The following is a 16737-nucleotide window of genomic DNA, read 5'->3' as shown; positions in this document are numbered from 1 at the left end:
TTGGTTGCACTTCAAGGGGAAGCAACTCTTGCATGTGTATAGTTCGTAAACCTCTTTCAAAACGTAAGACTATACACAGTGTTGTACAAAATACAGAATGCCAGCTGGAAAATACTGACCAAAGTTAACCTTTTGATTATTAGCTACAGGAATCTCATACTCACTTTTTAACATTTGCCTCCCCATTGGGGATCCTGCGGAGTTTCTTCTTTTTTAGGATTTTGACAGCTCTCCTACAGAGGGTTTCAGAGTCCAACATCTCCTTGACTTTGCCATAAGACCCTTCTCCAAGTAAGTCCCCCATTAGGTATTTGCCAATGAGCTTGGCCCTTTTGCGCCGTGGCTGGTAGATTACTTCCGTGGAGTCAATGCGATGGATGAACGTGTCCATCCCCACAGACATCAGTTCACTCTCTGCAAACATACTCAGCTCCTGCGGCTCCTGCACATCCATCCTAGATTATGTTCCTTAACCTGTTTTCCTTAAGTGCTCAGGGTTTTAATCCGGTTCTTTAATTTCCAACGCTCCCTTTTACTCCTTCTTGAAATAAAAGTTATCCAGAAGATTGTACGAACATTAATTTTAAAAAAACACTATGAGCTGCTTCCAGCCAAGGGTCCTACAAATTCCAGTGCCTGGTTCCAATAACTCAATGTCTCATTAATAAAAACAAAAAAGTCTCACCAGGTACTTTCTCAGTTTGAATTTGTTTTACTTTTGACCTGATCCCACCACTTGGGTTCTTTCAGGTCAACCTGCTCTCGCTTGTCCTTCAGCTGTGTCACAAACTGGTTCTTAAGTGCTAGGTCATCCTCTAGGACTTTAGAACCACAGATAACAAAAAGATGGTCAAGTCTCTTTCATGACTTTCCATTACTAGCAGGTCATGGTTCCCAATTCCAAACTGCGAACTGCAGGGTCATTTACTCTCCCCTGATACCCTCACCTCCCAGGTAGGAACTCGGATGGTTTTCTCAGCCGTTTGGTAGCTGGAACGAAGTTTCTTGGAAGGCGTTTTCAACACCTATTCTAATTTCTTCTCTTTCCCCCCCTATGAAAGCTTGAGGCCTTCTGCGCTTATCAAAATCTCCCAGGGGCATCCTTCAACCACTTGGATTGTGCCTGACACATGATGTGTCACCACCACTGGTCTAGGTGTCAGGTAGACAACACAAATCCTATTAAAACTTCACCCAGCCTGTCCACCCCTCCTTAAAGCGTGATAGGAGGAATGGGCTCTTTCCCCCTTACAAGACCTCAAAACACACCCTTAGTGAGAGATCACTCAGGAGACGCTAATGCTGCTGAGATCTTTCTTCCCATTTACAACCCCCACAAGCCTCCCCACAGGTGTCAATCAGGAAGGACTGATCCAGCTAATTTCTCTCCCCCCCCCCCGACTGTCACCACACAGCAGCCCCCCCACAAAAAGGGGCAAAAAATGAACTTCCCCAGTACACCCAACCCAAAAGGAGTTAACCTCCCCCAGCCCCCCCAAGAGGAAGCTGGCCTTTACCCTCCAAAACGCACCCAGCCTCCCCCCTCAACAGGGGATCAGTCGGGGGGAGTGCACCGTCCCCCCCTTGCAGGACTTCCCCCCCGACAGGAGATCAGTTGGGGGGGGGGGGAAGCTGGCCCTACCCTGACACAGAGATGGGAAGGAAGCTGTGGCTACTTGTTCCCCCCCCCCTCAACGGCCTTCCCTGAACAGGGGGCCCCGGTTCCCCTACCCAAGCTGGAGCTCTGCCGGGGGGCCCGATCCCCCTACACGGCCCAAGGGGACACCCCCCCCCTCAGGGGGCACCCCGCCCCCGCCTCTCCCCCCGGCCCTGTCCCTGGTGAGAGGCCCCGGTCTCCCCGCTCTCCCCACCCCCTCCTCACTTCCGAGCGCTCCGGGCCGCCTCACCCCCGCCTCCTCCAGCCGCCGCAGCTAACACGCCGCCGCCATTTTGTTTACCTCCCTCCCCACCCTCTAGCTCCCGTCCCGCTACCTCCCTTCCCCACTCCAGGGCCTCACGCCTCCTGAGCGCCCGACGTGCCCTCCCATTGGCTACGGCCTCAGCCCCGCCTCCGCGTTCTCCTCCTCTGATTGGCCAGTAGGGATGGGGGTGGGGTCGACCAGGTTTCCTTGATTCTGATTGGATCGTTTCATTTAGTGTTCTCTCCCCACCCCGCCTCCGGCTGCAGCGGAGGGTTTTAATAGGCTGGGAGAGGCCTTCAGTCATACCCGAAGGGTGGGGCTCGCGTGGGGGACCTGTGGGGTGGGGCAGGTGAAATGACAGAGGGCAGAGAGCAAGGGTCAGAGGGCAAAGGGCAGAGAGCAAAGGGTAGAGGGCAAAGGGGAGAAGGATTTGGGTGTCACCGGGAGAGACAGGTGGGCCTAACTAGGTGGGCTGCCCTCCCCAAGGGGCTGCGTGACCGGGGAGCTGCCCTGTAGGCTGCTGGGCTGGGCTTTACTAGCTCCCTGGCCCATGGCTGCTGGCTCTCCCCATCCTGCCTCACACAGGCTTGCCCGACATCCAGCCAGCTCGCGTGGTGAGCAGGGCCCAGGTGATGCTGGCGGGCAGAGGGGAGCACGTGGAAGCATTTGCGGCCTCTGAAGATGCACCACCTCAGTTGGGAACTCAGCACCTGGGCTAGGTGCGCTGCTGGATTCCCCGCTGACCTCTCGCATAGCAGCATCCACACATAACGCTTTCTGCCATCTTCAGTTGGCCAGGAGGCTCTGTCCCAGCCTGGTGGACGATGACCAGGCCTTTGGTATCCCACCTACTTCCGTCTGGACTATAGCAATGCCACGTTTGGCATGAAGCCATCCGCCCTTAGGAACTGCTGGTTAGTGCAAAACACTGCAGCACATCTGATCAACATGGGGTACTGCAAGCACATCAGACTTGTTCTCTGCTTTCTATGCTGGCTTCTTATAGAATATAGGGTGAGCTTCAAGACGGTCCATGGTCTGGACACAGGGCAGCTAAAAGGGCCTAAAGCTCTGGAATGGAAACCGTGGTAACATCTCCGCTCCTGTGGCACAATGGAACTTTCCACAATGAGGGTAAAGGACGTCTGTGCAGGAGACAGAGCTTTCTCCGGGCCCAATCCAAGACCAGATTGTGGAACAAACTCCACCAGGAATTAATAATCATCTCAAACATCACCACCTTCTGTTCCAAGGGCAAAGTGCACTTTTCCAACCTGCCTTCTTTAATATAAACCCAGAGCAGTGTGTATGTTAAAAAAAAATATCAAAACCCTGGATTGCACACACAGTTGTCTCCATGAGAAAACAGCAAGAACAACTCGCACGTCAGATATTAGTCATACCACTTAATGAATGACTGAAAAGTGCTCAGGTACTGTGGTGATGAAGGTGGTATGAGAACCTTCATAGAATAGATAGCCTGTCTAAGGGCATTCCTGTGGACTGCGTAAGGCACTTGGATATGTGCATCCATGTAGGTGATTTGGCAGGAGCCTGGAAGGCACACCTTAATCCCCATTAAATAAAGACTGTGTCAGAAGCCAACCTCATCTTTGACACAGAGGGGACAACAGGTCCCAGCATGAAATGTAGCATCTGCACAGAACAAGATACAGAGTTACCAACTCTTGGCATTTGGGTGCTTTTCTCAAAGCCCCTGCTCCTGGAGTCCTGTGATTACATGAGAATCTCAGTTTTCATTTTTTAAAAGTAAGTTTGTAGCCATAAAAAATCTAACAACATGACCTCTGAAGGCTACAACACCAGAAGAAAAATAACAAGAACCCCACAATTGTTAATTTTAAAAAAATCTCTATTTTTCAGGCCTAGCTGATGATTTTTGAACACTTGGGATTGCAATACTGAAGATATAGCCCTTCTTGCTGGGATGAGCATTGCCTCCATGCTATAGATGAACATTGTTCTCTTCTTATCCTGATTGCTCTCCTGTGACTCCATCCTCTGTGGTCTCCCTGAGTCCTAGCTCCCCAGGCTATGCAGGATGCTACATCTTTCCTTCTTGGACGCACCAAAAACAATAATTCCATCATCCCCAAACTCAAGCCAACTCCACTGGGATCACTGCAGCACCTAGTGCCTTACTTGTTTTTAAAACCCTCCACGGAGTTGCTCCAGCCAACCTTACGGAGGTTGTCTCTCTATATTTCCTCCCTTTTTCCTGCTGGCTGACTAAAATTGAACTCATCTGTTCCTCCAAACAATCTGGCCACTGTTGGTGAGATCTGCAGAGGAGAAGGCTCTCACACCATCTGAGACACCCCATAAGCTGTTGTGGTAATTATGCATATGAACATAGGTGCAGAATGGAACACACTTGTAAGGCACTTTCTTTTTAAAACGTTGTCCTAGAAACATCCTAAAATGTCTTTGGGACCAATGTGATGACATCAAGGTACAGTGTGTAAATAGGATGGTCGGCCAGCCAGCAAGTCTTTCAGTAGCACAGTCAGCGCTGGTACTCTCAGGCCAGGGCAGAAAGCCTTGTGTCATTCGGCTCAGGGAGAGCTTTGTTTAAGTAAGAACTAAAGGCCTGATTTGGCTCTCACACTGCTGTAGGTTCGGAGTAACTCCACTGAAGTCAGTAGAATTACATTGGCATGACAGGGAAATCAAGCCCTTAGGATTCAGCCAATAAAATGCATTGTGCTGCTGGGATTTTTGTCCTTTATCATGTGCCTGATTTACATATGCACATGTAATTAAAATACTAGCCTGGTGCTGTAGACCGGAACCCCTCCATGGACAACCTAGGGACCGCTGCTCTTCTGACTGCTCTGCCCTGGCTGTAGATGGGTCTATGCCCTGCCAAGAGGGAGAGCCAGGCATTCTGGCTTCATGAGTTATGAAAAGGTGGGGAGGGCAAGAGCGCTGGTACTGAGTCATCTGGGGTGGAAAGGTGCCTTGTGTTGCTCAGACAACATCGCTTGCTGGCTGCTCAGGAGCAGGATGAGCTCCTCCAGTGCTCCTGGGTGAGGGACAGGCATGCTGAGGTGAGGGTTTTATACAGGCAGCAGGAGGGTGGAGGAAGATCATCTTCAGGCAGGGCAGATTTAACCCAGACCCCAGCTTTCATAATGTGACCAGCACCCCAGCCTCCATTGAGTTTATCAGTACATCCTCTCGCTACCAGGCACTCAAGTAAGAACATCTGACCAGGCAAGTACAGAGTCAGGGTGAGAGAAGGAAAAAGTTGAATGACCCTCCGCATACTCTTTTTCACACTGACGAACCCCTCTAATCCTTTTCCTTTGCCATCCCCTCTTTAACACCCTCCCTGGTGAAGAGGAATCTGACCTCCCTCCTCCCCACTCGAACAGCCAAAACCATCCTAACTCTGCCCACCCCAAGGCGCCCCTGCCCCTCTCTTTACTTTGCCGGTGGCCATTGTCAGTATTACACACAAAAATACCCTCTTCTGGCAGATGTTGGATGTCTCTGCTCAGGAGCAGTTGGCATCAGCCACAGGAGTCCCAGCTAGAGGGACCATTAGTGTGTCCCGATGTGGCAGTTTCCTTGGTCAGCACCAGTTGGTACTTCTCAGCGTTGGTGTATTGCCTGGCCCACTTCCCTTCCCTTCCTTCTTGAGGCATTGTACTAGTTGGTCCTCAGCCCAAGCTTCCCTCCAGGGTGTGGGGTCCAGCTCTTCCAACACCCTATAAGGGAAAAGCAGGTGAGAAGGCTGCTCCACCAACCCCACCCCTGTTAGGAATGGTTAGCGGCTTGGCACTGCCTGTTTTAAGCATGATGCAAACTCCTTCGAGTCCAACTGTATCTTCCCCAGGAACCTGTTCTGCTGAGCTGTACGTTTGGTACTAAATTTAACCTGTGTAAAACCTCAGCAATGCATGCAGGGGATCTGGTTACAGCGGCTCACTCAAGCAGGATACACTTTCCCTCCTCTCCTTTCTAATTCCTGGCCTGTCCTCTTCTTTCTGCTTTTCACCAGCTTGATCCCTCTTTCCCGTCTCTCCCTGCTTCACTTCACACCTTCACCCGTTTCCTGGACTCTGCTGTCTCTACTCTCTGCCAAATACTCCTGATGTGGCTGCTTCAGTTCTAGCTCGCTCAGCCTCGTATTTTGCTCAGGGCACTGTCTTTTCACAGCGTCTAACTGGCTCCACTCCCCCTTCAGGATAATCTTGGATGGTAAATAATTAAAATATAAAAATAATAATAATGACAATAGCGCAACACCTTCGACACAATGCCCTGCACAGATTGCATGCATGCAAGGAATGCTTCTTCAGCATCTGAAATGCAGCCACCTTTGCGGTAGAAGGCAGCAGCTTGTGGACAGCATACTATGCTACACAACAGGAAGTGAAGTGAAGAAGAATTCTGTATCTGATTTTAAATGCAAATGGGGAAGGATATAGATCAGCAGAAGTTAGTTACCCAAGTTGGAAACTACCCTGGGAGACGAGAGCTCATGAATCATAATCCTACAGTTCCTAAAAGCTTCTGGTGATCTTGATTACCTTCACATGCTTGGGACCTTGGTTTTACATTTCATTCAAAACCAAGCGCCTCCTAGCCCTGTACAGTAGCATTGATTCAGCACAGACAGCAGGAAGAGCGTCCCAGGTTGCATCCCCCCATACCACTTCCTACAGCACTTTCTTTAATCCATGGAGGTCTCCTGTCTTCATACTGTCCTGGCCAGACCCTTCTCAGCATGGGAGAGCTGTAATGATCCCAACACATAGTGTTACCTCTGCTGGCTCTGGGGGGTAGGCTAGTTTTGTTAGGAAAGTTTGAGGGTCATGGGGCAGCACAAAGGGCCAGCCAACTTGCATGATTTTTACCATGAATCACACTGTTTGGGGGTTTTTCTTAAAGCCGCCAGCTGCTGGAATTGGGTGATCTTAAGAGCCCTCAGTATCATTGTTGGGCTGGGATGATGGGCCAGGAGCAAGAGGATTGCTTAGAGTGCCACTACTTTATCAAGACCTTTGACTGTAAGCTCTGCAGGGAAAGGACCACCTTTTTGCTCTGTGCCTGAACGGCTCCTATCACACGGGGGGGGCCTGGGCCGTGGCTGGGAATGGCAATAATGTAAGACAAAAGCCCTGTGAAAGGAAAACAAAGCACTTACTTCTTTATCTTTATCCTGATGTCCACAACAATGAACATCTGGATTAACCCTGGCTCAGAGACTGATGCCAAGTGATGGAAGTTATTTAGCAATCAGAAGAGACTGGTGTTGGGGGATAGGATGGCTCAAGGATGCTGATACTAGGCTACAGAGCACTTCGCCTCTTAAGTCACTACTTCAACTCCAGCCCCTATCAGCAGTGATCAAAAGCTACTATCATCTGAAGGCTGCCTTGGGAAATTCCAAGGGATTGCCTATCTCTTTGATATTGATTAGCTGCTTTTAATACAGGGGCATCAGCTCAGATGTCATTGGGATCTCCTTAGTGATTTCCATTTGGGTCAGTATGGATCGATGTTTTTGGAGTCCGGTCTGAACAATGACTACAAAACTACATTTCACACATCTAACAGCTGCGAAATGCAGACAGAATCTGAAATGATATTAATTTACCATCTCGAGACATGGATTTGAAGTTATATCATTTAGAAGATACATGGATTTTGCTTTAAGATTATTTCCAGCTACCATTATTCTGATATATTTTAGTCCCTCTGAGTGCTGCTTCACTAAGAAAGTCTCTTATTCAGCAGGATCTTCAAATGTGTGGCTTTTCTTCTTTCCATTGTAATTGACAACCTGCCATCATTGTAGGTGAAAGGGATTCTGTTGAGACAAACTCAGTTATTAGCCGTGTTACTAATAACACCTGAGCTTATTTATACAGACATTTTAAAGAATCATATTTACTTTTCATTCTGGATGCCATTTGTTTATTATTTGTGTAACGTTCCCAGCCTCCTCACCCATTTGTCAGCCTCTCTTGCAATCTCCAACTCATCGTATCGTTAATCATGTTTATGATGTGCCGAGGGGGTCAACCAAGATCAGGACCCCAATGCATTAGGTGCTGGACAAACACAGAATAATAGATAGTCCCTGCCACAAAGTATTTACAATCTAAATCTTCTTGTTCAGTGTTTGTACAGGCCCAGCACAAGAGATCCTAGCCCATGGCCAAGGCTCCTAGGCACTATGATAATACAAATAATAAATGATAATCAATATACAAAACAGACACAGCGTGGGGGAATGGATAGAGCATACAAACAGAGCGATCAGTGGGATGGCAGCAAATGCCAGGTTAGTTCCATAATTTTTTAAAATATTTCTTCCATACCGCTCCCCATGCATGGTCTGACCTTTCTGACATCTCCCACAGGGCTCCACCTCAATCACATTTAAGCCCTATTAAAGACACACTTCAGCCAGTCATGTTGACGTATATAAATTGCCTATTGTTGTTCCCTTTCCCCCTAACCCCTGTCTGTTTGTCCTTAGATTGTGAGATCCTTAATGCAGGAGTGGAGCCATCCCTTCTGGAGTGCTTAGAAAGTGCCTGGCACACCCTGGACGCAACTGTAAGTAATAGTATTAATACCTAGCTCTTAACTAGCACTTTTCATCCATTGATCTCTAAGCACTATACAAAGGAGGTCACTATCATTCTTCCCCATTGTGCAGATAGTGAAACTGAGGCATAGGGAGGTAAAATAACTTGCCCAGTTTCTCTCACTGCACTCAGCTTGGCAACTAAAGAGTACAGTTCAGTTCAATTTTCTGTTCCTAGTCAGTTTCACATTTCCCCCACCCCTTCTGTACTAGCCTCTTGGTGGATTCCTAGTCAGTTACAGACACATATCTATCCTGGTTCTCCTGTAGTAGCCAGGTGGTAGTGTATTTGAATTCACAACACTAGGCGGAAGGTTTCAGTAACAAAAAGAGGGATTTAAATTTAAGCAAAAGATTCTGAAAACATTTCTGTCCCTACTGGGTTTTTGTAAAACACTACCCCCTTCCAATCTCCCTAAGCTAAATGAAGAGTGGCCCGTTCTTTTGGATGCTGGCTGAGGCCTGGTTTAAGCAAAGCACTTGGGCGTGTGCTTAAAGATAAGCATTGAAGTCAGTAGGACTTATGCATCTGCTTAAGTGCTTCGGTGAACTGGAGCCTAAGTGGACAATATCCCATGAATTTGGGTGCTGGTAAAGTCAAGCTTAGGAAGAGAGAGTGTTTGTATGGGAGTTGGATGGTGTCCCAAGCCAGAAGCTGGGAATGAGCAACAGGGGATGGATCACTTGGTTCATTCCCTCTGGGACACCTGGCATTGGCCACTGTTGGACGACAGGGCTAGATGGACCTTTGATCTGACCCAGTATGGTCGTTCTTATGTTCCATATTGCTGACAGCTAACAGCATTAGAATAGGGGTAACATTTTCATAAACACCTAAGAGATATAGGGCCAGATTTTTAAAGGTATTTATGCACTTAAAGATGCAGTTGGGCACTTAGTGGGGTTTACAAAAGCATCTGCGTGCCTGACTCCCAGAGAAATCAATCTTTACGAATCTAGCCCCTTCTGCTTATATTTTAATGAGGGGATTTGCACCTAGGAAGAACATTCGTTCAAAGAGGGGTATAGAATAAATATCATCAGGGGCAAATTCTTCCATAGTGTAACTCCTTAGTGGAGTTACACCAGGGATGAATGTAGCTTATGTGTTTTTCTAAGGATGTGTTGCTTATTCCACATTCTTTCCAGATGCTATCATTTGCTTCTGGTCAGTGGTTTACAAAACGCAAGAAAAAAATGTTGAAATCTTCCCTAGTTTGACATGCACAATAGTTTCATTTGACTGAGTAAAAGACTATTTTAGGCTTTTAAGAGCCAATTCTAAAATCCCATGTAGATTTCACGCTGGGTTTGCTTTGGATCATATAAGCAAGATTGGCTTGTATTTACTTTTTTAAGGGATCTATGCGCTCAGATTAGATAGCTAGAAGGATATGCATAGGGATGGGTGGATGGATATGGGTAGCTAGATAGATACATAGGGTAATACAGCCTTGCCAAGTTTCATTATTTTATCATGAGCCTCAGATTATTTGATATTGATCTTAAAGTCCCAGCTCTGGGAGTCATGTGGCTACATGAGAATCTCAGCTTTCATTAAAAAAAAAAGTAGGTTTCTAGCCTTTGTGCTGGCAGAGAAAAGCTTGTAAAGGTTATAAAACCAGAAGTAAATAAAATGTACCCCAAATGTAATTAAAAAAAACCTCACGATTTTTAAGCCAATCTAATAATTTCGTTGCCTGAAGCATTTCAGAGCATGCCCTGAGTGTTGTGAGCCTTAGGGGTTAGTTGGGCAGACATTACAGTGTTCAAAAGGCTCCTCCCGGGGGGAGTGACACTACTACCCATGTTATGTCGGGGAGGAAGCGAGCGCTGAGCAGGATGAGTTCAAACAGCTGCATGAATGATCTCAAAAATAGTGATAAGGTCCCTATGCAGTTACGTGCTAATTACTTACTAATCTGGAGATCTGATGAAGGAGAGGAATCTGTTGCAGTACATTAAGAAAAGTATCTTACTAAGATTCCAAAAAGAATCGGATGCTTAGATTATCAAGAACAGCATCTGCCTTGACATGGGTGAGGATTCAAAGTTGCAAGTGTTCCTAAATCCTCATGCTTCATGGTGTAATGCGGTTGCTAGCAGGGTTCAGGAAGAAATTCCTCCCCCTTATCTCACAACTGTGGAGTGGATCAAGGTCATGGCTGGGAGTCAGGAGACTTGGGTTCTCTTTGTTGACTCACTGTGTGTCCTTCAGCATGTCACTTCCCCTCTTTGCACCTCAGTTTCCCTACATGTGAAATAGGGCTAATAATACCTTTGTACCTATAACTGTTTGCATTATGATAGCACCAGAGGATCCATCTGAGATCAGGGCCCCATTGTGCTAGGCTCTGTATAGACTCACAGTGAGAGACAGTCCCTCCCCGAGAGAGTTTGCAATCTCAAAAGACAAAAGGGAGGACTATAATCTTACATCTGGGGAATTGAGGCCCAGACCCACAAAAGGTATTTAGGCTCCCAACTTCCACTGAGCCTAAATACCTCTGTGGATCTAAGTCAGAGAGATTATGTGACTTGCCCAAGGTCACACAAAGAGTCTGTGGAAGAGCCAGAACCTGAATCCAGCTCTTCTGAGTACTAGGCCAGTCTCTCAGCCTGAGGCTAGGTTCTTCTGTCTGCTGAAGCATCCAACGCTGGCTACTGGCAGAGGCTGGCTAGCAGACCCGGATATTACCACCTGTAGTTACTGTTATCCCTAAAGCACTATAGTGGTGGGAAAACACTTTACAACCCAGTACAGGTACTTTGTGGACCCAGTCCTGTGAGGTGCTGAGTGTCCGCAACTCCCCCTGAAGTTGATAAGAAACTGAGGAGTTCAGAATCTTATGGGACCAAGGATGTGCCAGAGACTGGATGTAAGCAAGTCATGTGGCGGTGTGTTGCTGAGGTTCGGCAGCTGATTTGTAGCTTCAGATGACATAGGGCTAGATCCTCGGCTGGTGTATGTCGATGTTGTGCCAATGCCTTCAGTGGAGCCATGCTGATTTACACCTGCTGAGGATCTAGCCCAGAGTTTTTTTGTAGAGTGTGTTATAGACAATGAAATGCCTTACCGTGGCAGTCCTTACATTCCTGGCAGGTATCACTGTGGGGAGACTGGAAGTTTGTTTCCCCTCTATCTCCCGCACCTTGATCAGGGATTTCATTGAGGAGGTGCGTTTCAGTAACCCTATTAATTTAAAGAACGAGGAGGACTTGTGGCACGTTAGAGACTAACAAATTTATTTGGGCATAAGCTTTTGTGAGCTAAAACCCACTTCATCAAATAAATTGGTTCATCTCTAAGGTGCCACAAGTCCTCCTCTTTCTTTTTGCTGATAGAGACTAACACGGCGGCTACTCTGAAACCGATTAATTTAAATCGCTTGCTCTGCAGCTGCTTTGCCCACCCGATCCCCAGCATATTTACTCAGTGGGCTCTGCAATCCCCCGTAGCAATTTCATCTCCTCCAGCACATGTTATGTCAAGAATTTCCCACTGTCCCCTTGCGACTGAGGAAGGACAGGTGAACAGCAACCATTCCCCTTCTCTGCTGTTAGCCTGGAGCCCTGCTCCCTGCATTTTCCACTTTATGCATCCGATGAAGTGAGCTGTAGCTCACGAAAGCTTATGCTCAAATAAATTGGTTAGTCTCTAAGGTGCCACAAGTCCTCCTATTCTTCCAGTAGGTGGCAGTGCAGGCACACGAACAGGGCACCATGCTGGTGGGCCCACATGGCCAACATTTTCAGAAGTGGCTACTGATTTGAGGGCCTGGCTTTTTGGGTGCCCAGCCTGAGATTCCCTAGGCTAGTTTTCAGAAGGTGCCAGCAGCAAGCGCTCCCAGTGACTGCAAGCGGAGTCGTGGAGGCTCCCTGCTTTTGAACGCCAGGCCCTAAGTATGTATGTCTCATACTGACAAGCCAAAAATCTTGTGGTATGGTCAGGTCATCTCTGGGTCTAGGTTAAAAGTCAGCATGAGAGGCAGAAGTCACCCAACTGCCATTTAAGGGGCAGTCACCTGGAGCTGACCATAGATTCTAAGGCCAGAATAGACCATTGTGATCATCTAAGTCTGACGTAACACAGGCCATAGAACTGCCCCCAAAATATTCCTAGAGCAGGAATAAGGCCATATGGCCTTACAAACTACACGGACGAATTTCAGTCCAGATTATGGTAATAGACAAGCCTGCCACACACTTTTGTGCCACGGTCTCTCGTCAGACCAGGTTTTTTTCTTTATCAGCTGAGGGGACGGCTGATTGCAGCCGTTAGTGAAATATGTCCCTGGGCCTGCAGTTAGACATTGTACATCCCAGCCTCAGTGCGCGCGCACAGCAGCCAAAATATGGGCAAATGTCGTCAATGAGTGTCACCTCCAGCACAAGATCGTGCTGCGGTAAAGAATCAGCTGCAAAAGGAGGCCTGCAGTGATGGGAGATGGACCCAGGCTGTCTGCTTGGCTGGCAACTTCCAGGCAGAGTCCCAGCTTCACAGAGGTATTGCTGTTAATTCAGGAAGGAAAGGGGCCAGAGCTAAACCCCTGTGTCTTGAGGTTTTTAATGGAACCGCTAGCTCAGGGTTTGTCTACACTGAAAAGCTACAGTGGCACAGCTGCAGTGTAGATGCGATCTACGCCAGTGGGAGAATCCCTCCTGTCAGCATAGGTAATCCACCTCCCTAAGAGGTAGTAGCTAGTTGACGGAAAAATTCTTCTATGAAACTAGCGCTGTCTACACAGGAACTTAGCTTGGTTTAACTACATGCTCGGGAGGGTGAATTTTTCACACCCTACAGTGATGTATCTGGGTTGAACTAATTTTGTAGTGTAGGCGAGGCCCAAGTCTTACCCAAAGCAGTACCCTTGGGAAAGGAGGCAGTGTGTCAAGGGGTTAGAAGAAGAGCGCCAGGACTCCTGGGTTCTACTCCCAGGCCTGTTGCTGATTTGCCACATGATTAAAGCCAAGATGGTTCCCCTCTCTGTTCCTCAGTTTCCTGATCTGTGAATGCTGGAGTAAGGATGCCTGAGGCAGGGAGGATGTGAGGATTAATGACTGTCTGGATAGATCTGGAGATCCTTAGCTGACAGAGAATGCAGAGGGCCATCGTTATGAACAGAGTCACCCGCTGAACTGCCCACAGCTCCCACTTTCACAGAGCTTCCCGGCTGCTGCCTACAGGACGTCCTTGTGACGATAAAAAGCCATGTGTGATTTTCTCCTGATTTGGCGCCAGTTCTAAAGAGTTGGAAAGCGATCACCCCAATTCAGGTGTGTGCCGTGATTCCCCTCCCCAAAAAAAGGGGTGGGTTCCCAGAAGCAGGAATTGAAAACAATCCACAGCAAAGAAACCTGAGCAGGGAGGCAGGATTGGGGTAGCTCTCCAGTGGCTCTGGCTGCAGTTCCATAGTGCTTCTATCTGGGTTGCATCAGCTGCATTCTATTCCCTGTCTTTTCCCCTCTGCAAGCTGGCAGGAAAACAAGTCTTCCTCCCACCCGCAGGGAAACCATGCCAGGCCATCCCATCTGTCCCTCCCCACAGCAGATAGTGGGGTGTCACGCTCTCCGTGGAGCCTGTGATGCAGCTGTCCCGATTGCTGGTATTCTTGCTACGGGATTTTCCCAAGTGGTGCATGGTACACACTTACAGGAAAATGTCCAGCACAGACTGCTGGAAATCCCAGAAGTGAACGGAGCTGCCTTAAAGCCATGGAGAGTGGAGGCCTCCAGTTATCCAAAGAGCAATGTCAGGACAGCATTGGAGTCTCCCGTACACCATCCCTCACCCTGGTGCCATTGGGCGGGATCCACTACTTCAGTGGGCTTTTGATCAGCCCTTTAGTCCCTGTTGGCCACCAACAAGGGGGCCAGTGACTGAGTTGGACGCCTGGGAACTGGAATGAGACCCAGCAAACTCATGTCACACAAGGCACCAAACAGCCATCCAATGGGAACAATGTTCAGTCACCGATGACTTGGGCAGGGAAAGAAACCAGTGAACTGTCCCCATGCCATGCGCTGTCCATTCCCCCTCCATTTGTTTTATTGGCAATGCATATCACAGAACAGCAGCAAAGCCATTTCCAGTAGGGGATGGTTAGCCCAGGGTAGGATCCCGCAGTCTCTCGTGGTCTAAGAAGTGATGGTCTCTTTTCCACCGTCTGTGAAATGGACAGTGACCAATCTCCTTGAAAGTACCTCTGCTGGGGGATGGCCGCAGATGGAGTTCTCCCACTAGCTTTTGAAACCCTTTGATGAAAGCTTTACACAGCTTTTATTATACATGGCTGGAGAGGAACTTGCTGGACCGGTTTGGCGTTACCTTCCCGCATCTCACACTGCGCAGGGGGAGATCTCCCTCCCCCAGCCCAGGTATCGAAGAGCAGCTGAAGTCTCTCTCACACAGTGCAGTGCAATCTGAGAAAGCAGCCAAGTCTCTGTGGATCCCTCTGAGCAGGATTCTCCTTACCCACCTTCCTGAAACAAGAACCCAGCTTAACTGCAGGTCTGCATTGGGGCCACCCCTTGCTATCTCTCTGCAGATGCCTCATTCTCAAAGCCAGGAGGAGGGTAGGGGCGGGGCAAAGCCAGCTGGGCCTACTGCTCCTCACCCAGATGGAAAATCAGGGGATTTCCAGGCTATGGAAAAAACAGGAACTGGCTTTGTGTGACAGAGGTCCGGCTTCACCCTGACACAGCAGGTCTAAGGGCCTGACCTTGCAAGCGAACGATTCACTGGAGTAAGGACTGCAGGATCGGGACTACACAGGACAAGTATCCTTACCTCCCTGATAGCGGCCATGACCCCTGAAGGTGCTGCTGAAGCCAATCACATGTTAAGCCTACCCCCATGCAAGAGGCCTTTGTCTATTTCACAGGTTTCCCTCCCCTCTGCATAACACAAGCAGAGGAATTAGAGCTGGAAGATACTCTTTGATCCCATCTGAGCCCATTTCTTCTTGGCCAGCACATGATGGTCCCTTACAGCACATTCCCCAGTGCTTGGCCCCAGTCTAGTTTCAGGTGTTGCAAGCAATGGAGCTCCTTCCATCACGCCCATGTGGAAGATTTCATCACCATCCAAGGGCTCTTCCGGTAAGGAAGTGTTTCCCAATAATCATTGTAAATCAGCTATGCCTCCATTTCACTCCAGTGCTCCTCCTGTTGGTTCGTTTCTCTGAGCCTCTCTCTATAGATCTGCCAAAGAGCTGCGAAGTCATGCAGAGAGGATAATTGCCTTCCTCAGGAGTTTTCCTCAGATTTCCTAGGATCACAGTTTCCTGTCAGGCCATTTCACAGTCCAGAGATTTTGAGTTTTCATGAAATAGCCCATCTCGAGAACTGATCTTTGCCTGAGGCACAGGGTACCTTCTCTTGAGCCAAAGAGAAAGGGAGTTTTCCCTGGCTGCTCCCCACTCCCATTACCCCAGTGGGAGCAGACCTAGGCACAGAATAAAACAGAAAATACAGCAGATCTCTTGAAAGCAAAACCAAAATGCCACTGAGCAGTGAATTCTAGCATGTAGGAGTTGTCAGACAGGATCAGACCCCAGGTCCATCTAGTCCAATAGCCTGTCTCTGACAGATGCTACAGAGAAAGGAAAGGGTAAAAATCCCACAGTAGACAGATGAACAATAATTTACCCTCCTTATTGGTCTCATATTGATCTCTGAAAAGGTGAGGCTGAAACACCTTCTGGACTCCAGTGCCTTTCTGTCCTAACCCACTCACTGATTTATATGTCCAACCCTCGGGGAATGATGTACTGCAGCCAATGGTGCTCATTAACATCCCTGAAAGGAGCACCTCCTAATCTGCCCATTCAGATTAACAGGGACAGTTGGGGGAGAGGTTTTAATTTCATCCCTGCCTGAAGACTCCCTCCACCCTTCATCGCAGGAGGAAAAATAGATGGTTGCAGAGACATAGATGAGCAAGGAAGCACAAAGGGGCTAGGGCTGTAGAGAAAGGAAGTCAGTGCCCAAGAACTTGGCTAGGTGTTCAGTTCTGGGGAAGCGAACCAGCTGGGGGGCCTGAATTCCTGAGAGACTTTTTAGTGGAGCTATGCCAATGCAACCATAGGTTAAAGGGTGGGTACAGTGAGAAAGGGGTGGGAGTCAGGGGAGAAGGCGGGGGGAGGCTGTAACGTGCGCCCTCCCCACAAGGGAGAGGATGAACAT

General features: G+C 48.4%; 2 protein-coding genes across 4 annotated transcripts in view; one reads left to right on the top strand and one right to left on the bottom strand.

The window, feature by feature from the left end:
- Window positions 1-1419, bottom strand: part of STK11 (serine/threonine kinase 11) — a 73441-nt gene extending 72022 nt beyond the window's left edge. Inside the window, exon 1 of one of the 3 annotated variants that reach the window (XR_013348734.1) lies at window positions 165-1415. Coding sequence is in view for 2 of the 3 variants with exons in the window: in XM_077841899.1 (XP_077698025.1) it covers window positions 165-454 (290 nt within the window). In the remaining variant the exon portion in view is untranslated. Of the gene's footprint in view, window positions 1-164 lie in introns of all 3 variants that reach the window. The other 2 variants (XM_077841899.1, XM_077841898.1) reach the window with 2 other exon arrangements.
- A 2512-nt stretch (window positions 1420-3931) lies between these two features.
- Window positions 3932-16737, top strand: part of SBNO2 (strawberry notch homolog 2) — a 126996-nt gene continuing 114190 nt past the window's right edge. Inside the window, exons 1-2 of the mRNA XM_077842129.1 lie at window positions 3932-4277; window positions 8440-8519. The gene's annotated coding sequence lies outside the window, so the exon portion shown is untranslated. The remainder of the gene's footprint in view (window positions 4278-8439; window positions 8520-16737) is intronic.

This window comes from Eretmochelys imbricata, chromosome 25, assembly GCF_965152235.1.
Source record: "Eretmochelys imbricata isolate rEreImb1 chromosome 25, rEreImb1.hap1, whole genome shotgun sequence".
In the NCBI taxonomy this organism is placed as follows: Eukaryota; Metazoa; Chordata; order Testudines; family Cheloniidae; genus Eretmochelys; species Eretmochelys imbricata.
The sequence above is the reverse complement of the archived record's forward strand: the minus strand, read 5'-3'. Positions and strand labels throughout refer to the sequence as shown.